Source organism: Nannospalax galili, unplaced genomic scaffold (genome assembly GCF_000622305.1).
Source record: "Nannospalax galili isolate Female #2095 unplaced genomic scaffold, S.galili_v1.0 scaffold1402, whole genome shotgun sequence".
Taxonomy (NCBI): Eukaryota; Metazoa; Chordata; class Mammalia; order Rodentia; family Spalacidae; genus Nannospalax; species Nannospalax galili.
In genome coordinates, this window is record NW_008348453.1 from 819576 (window position 1) to 828758 (window position 9183).

Below are 9183 nucleotides of genomic sequence, written 5' to 3' on the forward strand. Positions count from 1 at the left end.
ATAGGAGTCACTTCACTTGCTCCCAGGAAGCAGGCTTTGCCTCAACTTACCAGATGTTGCACAGAAGCCAGAAGTCAAGAAGAGCCATGTGTTTTTGTGCATATTGGCCTCTCTGTGTGTGTGTGTGTGTGTGTGTGTGTGTGTGTGTGTGAGAGAGTGTGTGTGTGAGAGAGAGAGAGAGAGAGAGAGAGAGAGAGAGACTGGAAATGTGGCACACTCTGTCCCCAAATCCAGTCAAATTAGTCATTTCTCCTTCCAAGAAAGATTAAGAGAAAAGCAAGGCAGTGGCCTGCCCTTCTCCACTGGAGCTTTTTTCAGATTCTCAGAGGGATTTGAGATAATAAGTGAATTTCCTCCAGTTTCGCATAGTGGTTAGATGCTGGACCTTTAAAACATGGGAAAGGCAGAGAATGATGGTTTCGATGACAGTGCCTCAGATCACAGGAAGAAGAGCCATGTTCTGGAGTTTAGACTCACCACCTGTGTATGTGCCCTGACATGTCCCCTCTAAAATGGTCATGGGGCACTAACTGACCCCTGACTCACCTTGGAGCTCTTGGAAGGCAAAGGGCAGGTGTCATTCATCTGTGATTCTGAGCCACAGACTTCCTGAGGTGGGAACAGCAGTGATAATATATAAATAGCATGGCAGAAAGAACACCTTTCTTGGAGCCAATACACTCAGGTTTGAATTTAGGCATAGGCATTTACAGGCTGTGTGACTTGGAGCATGTTTCCTTTGTGCCTGTGAAGTGGATGAAAGAAGAGATAAGTAATGTCTAGGGAATGAGCCTGGAGCCTCACACTCCCCCAGCTGTGCCCATTTCCCTCTCCCTGCTGCTCCTGAGGGGCCCCTGTGCTTTCTTCCTCCTCTTTAGGTATATGGGGACAGGCACAGGCAGGAACCCTGGGAAGGCAGGAATGGGGGTGGGGACTTTTGGAGCCTGCCCATTTCTAGAGAAGGGCTCTGGGGCTATGACACAGGTGCTAGCACACCTACCCTACGACTCCTGGGCATCCAGCAATAGTCTGGCCCATCCAGAGGGTTTTCTCCATAACTCTACCTAGTACTCTACCTAGTGGCTCAGCGTGTTCACCCCCATGCTGGTCCTATTTCATCCTGCGATCCCCACTGTTACCTCCCTTACACACACAGTCACCTGGGGAAGAGACACAGGAGCCACGTGAACTGGTATCTGCTTGTTCAATCTGATGGGCTAAAACCCAGAAGTTGGCCTCAAGGGCTTATTCTTTGACCTAATAGAAAGTAGCTGCCAGAGAAAGGTTGCCACAGGTGGGAGACAGGAGAAGGAAGTGGTTGAAGCAAAGGTCTGGGCAGCAGAAGAGGCTGAGGAAATGCTGACCAGCCAGAGGCTATTCACTGCTCCTGAGGCCAGTGGAAGAGCTTTGGATAGATGTTGTGTCTCCTTCAGTAACCACACCCTGCCCCTGCTGGGCTGGGCCGGGGACTACGGAAATGAATCAGATAGGCCGTCCAGCCCTGTATAGTTTTCACAGTGGCCCACAAAGGTAAATGTGAAGAGTGTCCCTGGTTTGTCCATAAAGAAACTGAACCTTGCTCAGTCTCCGTAGAGTAAGTGGGTAGAAATGAAGCTGAATCCCAGGATCAAGGCTCTTAACTCTATTTTATCATTTCTCAAAGGTTAGTAGGCAATGCTACCCTGGGACGCAGGTCAGGAACGATGAGAAGTAGAAGCTAGGTGGGGTGTATCATGTGGGGCAGGGGCAGGAAGGTCAGAGTTAAGGAATAGGAGCGTGAAGTCAAGAGCCAGCTAGTTGTGGCTTCAGAGGGATTGAGATGTGAGCTGGGGAGGGGCAGCCAGAAGTGAGGCTAGCTAGTTCTGTTTGGAAAGATCATGTGGCAGAGTGGAAGCTCATCCTATGTGTGCTGAATTCAACCATCACCTGTCATTTGGCACTTGCTGTACTGGGCTTGGGGGCATTTAGCAGTTACAGAAGAAGCCAGTCATTATGATAGTCCCAGTGGAAGGTGGTAAGACCCGGACCTGAGGTGGCAGCAGTGGCTTTGGGAGCAATGCATGGATCTGTGGGCTATGATGTAAGTAGTTGGCCAGAACAGCGTGGGTGGGGAGTAGAAGTGACTCTGAAGTGTACTTTCAGGTTTCTGGATTGGAAGATGGATAGACAGTAGAGTAGGGGGACACAGGAAGAGAAACAAATATAGGGACGTGAGGTGATACATGTCCAACAGGATTGGGTACAGAAGTTGTACCACAATAAAATTATGTAACAAATTTCTTAGAAAACATAATTCTATTGTCTTTGACATCTCATTTACACAGATGTACAGGCTATCATTTAACTGAACCTCTTTTGTTTTTTCTGCTATTTTTACTTTTAAACACTGTAGTAAGCAGACTTGTAGATTGGGGCAGGGGGTGGGGCAAGGTAGTTAAGTGATTGACTAGCCTGAGCAAAGCCCTGGGTTGCTTTTTAACCTTTTCTTATACCTTTTACCCATGTTATGAGATCTCATTGGGTTTTTTTTTTTTTTAATGATTTTTTAGTTTCTGTTTGTTGGGCAGGGGTATTATTGAGACAGATTCTCACTGTGTAGCCTAGGCCAGCCTTGAGCTTGCTATGTAGTATAGGCTTCCTTAACTTGTGGCTGTCCTTCTGCCTCAGCCTCCAGTTGCTCAGCTAACAAGTACATATCACCATGCCCAGCTATTTTTCATGAGTTTTTAAAACATGAATTTCTTATTATTTGCAAGAAACTTTTCTCCACATTTTTCCCTCTTAGGTTTGCTTATGCTGTTTTTTATGTACTAAAGTACTTAAGAATGTAAAGTCATCATTGGGACATAGCTGCATAGTAAAGCATTTACCTAGCGTGCAAGCTCTGGGATCTGCAATGCTGGGGGAAAAAGAGCTTGTAAAGTCAAAAATCTTTTTAAGGCTGATGAGACTCAGCAGGTAAAGGTGCTTGCAAATGGCATCTCTTTTTTTTTAACATTTATTTATATTTGTGTGTATACATGTGTGTGCATGCATGTGTGTGCCTATATACATGTGTAGAGGTCAGAGGATAACTTGCAGGAGCTGATTTCCTCCTTCTGCCACATGGGTTCTAGGGATCAAACTCAGGTGGTGAGGCTTGGTGGCATGTACCTTTAACCAGGAGCCATGTTTCCTGCCCATGGGTCTGTTATTGTGCCTGGTGATTATTTCCTCTTGGTCTGCTAAATTCCTTCCCACTCTTAAGTTTAGTTGGTTATTTCAGGTCTTCTAGGCAAATAAAACTTGCTACTTTGGAGGCCTTGGTGACATCTCCAGCACTGTCTGGAGGCATCTGTTACTTTCCTCCAGTCATACTAAAGAACCCTGTTGTAAGAGAAGAGCATTGCTCCTAAGGGGCAGAGTATTACTGGAGCTAAAAACAGAACAGTGAAGTGATTGACTTGGGTGCCTAGACCAAGAAGGACCAGGGGACCAGAGGCCTTTGTACAGCTGAACAAGAAGAAGGGAGAGGCTTCAAAGGAGAGCTGTGGCTCCGGGTCAGACACTGGGATGTTTCAGAGGCAATACCTTTCATGTTTGGGATCAAGCTCTCTGATGAACAAATGAATTTGTGCTACAGAGCTGAAGTCCCCCAGTGCTGGTCAGTGGCACAGAACCAGGATCTGAGTGTCATTCTGCTGTTCTCTGCCAGCTCATGTTCTGTCTTTATTTTCCAGGTCGACTTTAGCAGTTGACTGAGAGCCAGGAAAGACAAAAGAAGGGGAAGGAGGCGAGCTCAGCAGAGCAGATAGGCAAAAGAGGGCAGGCTCCTGGCGGGCCCTAACCACTGCAGTGGGGAGGTGGGACAGCTGGACCCTTGTGGCCCAAAGACACCCTGCCTCCTGCACTCAGGCGAGAACAGCACTCTTGACAGTGTGCCACACCCCATCTTCTGCCTTACAGCTCACTCTGTGTCCTCTGATTACACACTGTGATCCCACCACATGCTCACCGTTCCCCATTGCTTACTCATGTCTCACACATCTCATGACGTTCCACGTGCCAAAGCCTTCCTGTGCCAGCAGGTTTATACCATAGAACTCAGGTTGCCCTTCCCCACCATGTCCCCCTCATTGCTCATTTCCCTATGTACACTGGAGGTCCCTTCCACTCACCCAGGCCCATCATCACATGCCCAACTCTTGTTTTCTTATGCTGTGTCCACAGAGTGCATCTGATGGCTTCTGGAAGTCTGTGGCCACTCGAGTGCCCAAGGAGCCCCCTGAGATTCGCATCCTCAATCCATATTTCATCCAGGAAGCTGCCTTCACCCTCATTGGATTGCCCTTCAACAATGGCCTCATGGGCCGGGGGGTGAGACTCCTGGGCCCTTAGGAAAGGGAGGAGGAAGACCTGGCAGAGGCATCTGGGAAGGAAAGAAGGGTGGCAGTGCTCAGGGGAGGAGGCTCCATGGGGAAGAAGGCCCATCTTTGGAAATAAGCTGGACTAGTTCCCAAGCTCTCAGCCCCTCTTGCCCCCATGGAACGCTACATGTCCCCTCTCCTCTTCCAGAACATCCCGACCCTTGGCAGTGTGGCAGTGACCATGGCACTACACGGCTGTGATGAGGTGGCAGTTGCAGGCTTTGGCTACGACATGAACACACCCAATGCACCCCTGCACTACTATGAAACTGTGCGCATGGCAGCCATCAAAGAGGTTAGGGCTGGCATGGGGGCAGTCTCTGGGAGGAGGAGCTGAGAGGGGGCCTTCTAGAACAAAGGAAGGACCGGGGAAAAACAAGTGGATGGTAAGGGGGAGTTCCACGAAGGCCCTGTCTACCCTCAGTTAAGCAATCACTGTCCACCTATACATCCCGTTCCCTGGCTTCCCCCTGATCCCGTCACCCCTCTCCTCAGCCTTCTCCCAGAACACAACCTCTATGGCCCCTACCCTGACCCTGTACTTTACCAGCCTTGCTACATCCTGGCGGCCATGCTCTCCTCGTCACCAACTCAGATCGTCCTCCTGAGTCTCCTTGCCTCCCCTTGATAGACTCTTGCCCCTTACGCAACCCACAAGTAAACTCTCAGGAAGACGCCCATGTCCCCTCTATCCTTCCCTGAACCAAGCACCGGTCTCTATCAGCTAGCTTGCTCCTGAGCAATCCATCCATACTGGTAGTTTCCAGCTCTCCAGGTCTCTCTGCCTTACAGTGATGACCTGATAAAGAAACTGAATCCTCACACATCTGCTCCTGCCACAGCCTCTCACTCACTCTAGCATGAAGCCTGGAAATCTGGTGTCAGTCAGCACCTGGTGCCCCAAGCAGCACCTCTGCCTCTACACCTAGAAGCCGGAGGTGGTTGGGAAGATTGCTCACCTGTGCAGATACACATTTCTGTGAGTCCAGGTGTTCTGGTGGACACTAGACCCCACTGCTGCTCATTGGTCTCTACCTGCTCCTCTCTAGCCCTCACCACAATGTTCCTCAGCTGTACATGCCACAAGTTCCCAGACACCTGATGCCCCACCCATTTCACTCCTCAGCCCTCTTCATCCCTCCACCACATCCTCTGATCTGACTTGCCTCAAGGTTACCAGTGGTCTGCCTTGAGGATCTAGTGGACACATGTTATCTCTCTTATATTTCTTATTATTGTTTGTGTATGTGTGTGCATGATGTGAGTGTGGGTGCACATGTGTTACAGCATGTGTGTGGAGGTCAGAGGACAACCTTTGGATGCTGATTTAGTTCCAGGGATCAAACTCAGATTGTCAGGCTTGTGTGGCAGGTACTTTTATCCACTGAGCCATCTCACTCACCCACATGTCATCTTTAATTTCTCAGAAACCTTTTTTAGGTCCCAGTCTGGTCTACATAGCAAGTTCCATGCCAGCCAGGGATACACAATGAGGCCCTGTCTCACAAAAAAAAGGGGACGGTGACTTGATCACTCTTTCCTGCATAGGCTATCAAGTCAGTACTTTCTAGTGCTTCTCTCTCTCTCTCTCTCTCTCTCTCCCCCTCCCTCCCTCCCTCTCCCTCTCCCTCTCCCCCCCTTTCTCATTCCTTAGTTTTGATCTCTTAAGAATCAGCATTAGCTAAAACTCCATCCCAGACAATCTTCTCCCTCTGCTGTCCAAACTCACATCCCATCCACTGCTTCTGTTACCATTGATACTCCGTTAGAGGATTTTTTTTTTTTTTCCTATCATGGTCATTTCCAGCTGCTATAACAATACCATATGACTTGTAAAAACAGAAATTTATTTCTCGTAATCCTAGAGACTGGGAGTCCAAGATCAAAGTGAAGGCAGACCGGGTGTCTGATGAGGACCCCCTTCATTTATTTATTTGTTTGTTTGTGTGTAGGGGATACACATGTACCATAGTGTAAGTGTGGAGTTTAGAGGTGGGAATCTGTTCTCTCTCCACCATATGGATCCCAGGGATCTAACTGAGGCCATCAGTTCAGCAGCAAGCACCTTTACCAGCTGAACCATCTCATTGGCCCCAGGACCCACTTCTTAGCTCCCACATGGCCCGGTTTGTACTGTTTATATCTGGGATGTGGGAGCCCTCCCTAGTCTCATAGGACACTGATCATGTAAGAAGAGGCCAGTGGAGGTAGCACTTAGGCAATGACTGCTGAACATAGTGAGAACAACTCTAAAAGTATGGTGAAGCAGGAGCCCAGGGCAGCAGTGACTAGTAAGCAGAGGCCTAGAGACTGCATGTGCCAAGTGTTCCTTCAGGGTGCTCCCTCAGGGTCCAAAAGAGAAAGGCTAAGCAGCAGCTGGAGGGTGAAGGGGCTCATACAGGAGTGTCCCACAGCAGAGAAACCCAGGCTGGAAATAGTCTGTGCTTGCCCAGATATAGGGAGCACACAGCTGAGACCTCCCAGAGAAAGGGAAGGAATACGAATCGGGCGTGGGGGCTGAAGAGATGGCTCAGCAGTTAAGAACACTGGTTGTTCTTGCAGAAGACCCAGGTTCGAATCCCAGCACCCACATGGCAGCTAACAACTGTCCATAACTCCAATCCCAGGGGATCCAACAGCTCTTCTGACCCACGCAGGCATTGCACGACACGGATGCACTTACCTACATGCAGGTGATACATGCATCCACATAAAATAAAAATAATAAATAAGCCGGGCGTGGTGGCTCACACCTTTAATCCCAGCAGAGGCAGGCGGATCTCTGTGAGTTCAAGGCCAACCTGGTCTACATAGTGAGTTCCAGGACATCTGGGGCTACAGGGAGACCCTGTCTGAAAAAGACCAAAAAAAAGCATGCTTTGGCCATTTTGTTGTCTGGATGGACTCAGGTATAAAAGTTTGTGTGGACCTTTCGTGCCAGTGGTTAAGTTAGGAAAAGAAAGATCCCGCCTGTTGTCAGATTCAATCTTCTCTAAAAGCTCCATGAAGGAATGAAAAAAAAAAAAAAAGAAAGAAAGAAAGAAAGAAAGAAAGAGAGAGAGAGAGAGAGAGAGAGAGAGAGAGAGGAGGGAGGGAGGGAGGAAGGAAAGAAAAAGAGAAGAGAAAGTAATTGTCCAGTGTATTCATAAGCACAGACTAGCAGAGTGCACCAAGCTTCCCGGTTCCTGTTATGAACACAGCCAGCACCGCTCATCTGTCCTTCCTCCCATGCTTCCTACCCCAGGGAGTCCAGGGAAAGGGTTTCAGATACAGCATTCTGGTCATAAATACTTGATTCAGTAACTCTAAAAGATAAGAACTATTTTGATACCACACCTTACAAAGTTAATAATTTCTTAGTATCACAGAATTTTCAATCCTCCGTTGACCTATTAACCCTCAGTGACTCCTAGTGGGTGCTTTTGAAACTGATTGGTCCACTGGGTACTTCTGGAGGGAGGAGGAGAAAGAGGATAAAACCATAGTTTTTTTATTATATTTGCATGCAATCTGATTTCACCATTCCCATTCTTCTGAACCTCTTTCTTTTTGGTATTTTTGCCTCTAAAATGCAATGTCTTTCTGAAGAGATGGCTCAGCTGGACAAGCATGAGGACCTCAGTGCTAATCCCAACAACTTATGGAAACATTCAGGCATGGTTGCGCAAATGTCTGTAGCCCTAGAGCTGAGGACAGGAGTGAGTAAAGACGGGCAAGCTGCTGAGGTTTGCTTATCACCCTAGCTCCAGGCTCTGAGAGACTCGGGGGAATGAGGCAGAAAGTGACAGAGCAGGACACCAGTGTCCTTTGCCCTCTGCACATGCACAGGTACACAACCCCCCCACACACACACGTGTACATATACCACACACACCAAAAAATAGATAATTTCATTGAACAAATATCTAGTTGATTTTCTACTCTGTATTTAACCATCCCTGCCCTTAGGGATAGCTGGGAAGACGCTTGAATCTTCAGAGAATGGGCATGAATCACCCAGGAGTCTGTGATGAGGAGGGCAATTGCAGAAGCAATGGCAGAATGTAGTGAAGGAGCTGGGAAGGGGCCCTGGGTTTTCTAGGTGTTTGAAGGACAAATGGTGGAAGCTGGAGGAAGAGTGAGGGAGACTTGCCCACCTCAGGCACTGTGGTGTGAGCTGTGAGGGAAGAAACCATTACCACCTGGGGTGAGGGAGGCCATCCTTCAGGGCCACTGGGTTTGTAGTTGACACAAGAGGTTTCATGGAAGTTCAGAACACAGGAATGTTAGGGAATCTTGCTGATGACTGCCTGAGTTTTAAATTGCAGACATTTGGAAGGTTGGAGACAGCTGCAGGAATCTGAATAAGGGCTAGATAGCCTCAAGTTCTTAGCACCAGTAAATAGAGGCTGAGAATCCAGGCATGGTGTGGTCCAGTGCTGACACACCAGAGGCCAGCAGGGTGCAAGCCATGGGGCTGTTGAAACTCATCCCTTCATTCATTCATTCAATCAGAGCTTCCTGGTGAGATTACTGGGGATCAGAAAGAACCATCTCCTATAAGCCCTAGAAGATAGCATCTTCTCCAACTTCCTAAGGATACAATTTTTAAATATATGGTACTTTTTGTTTTTTGGAGACGGGGAGAAATTGAGTAGTGATGGTAATGGAAAATGCTTTTGGGTCTTGATAGCCAGACTGGTAGAATGGTCCGTCCTTCCTTCCTTCCTTCCTTCCTTCCTTCCTTCCTTCCTTCTTCCCTCCCTCCCTCCTTCCTTCTGTCTGTCCTTCCCTCCCT

The 9183-nt window shown here is 48.3% G+C and overlaps 1 protein-coding gene across 5 annotated transcripts in view; it reads left to right on the top strand.

Moving 5' to 3' along the window:
• St3gal3 (ST3 beta-galactoside alpha-2,3-sialyltransferase 3) overlaps positions 1 to 9183 on the top strand; it is a 220428-nt gene that overhangs the window by 208476 nt on the left and 2769 nt on the right. For 2 of the 5 annotated variants that reach the window (XM_008845386.2, XM_008845387.2), the window contains 2 exons: positions 4210 to 4356; positions 4555 to 4701. The exons of the other annotated variants lie outside the window; for them this stretch is intronic. In XM_008845386.2, coding sequence (XP_008843608.1) covers positions 4210 to 4356; positions 4555 to 4701 — 294 coding nt within the window. The remainder of the gene's footprint in view (positions 1 to 4209; positions 4357 to 4554; positions 4702 to 9183) is intronic. 5 annotated transcript variants of the gene reach the window in all.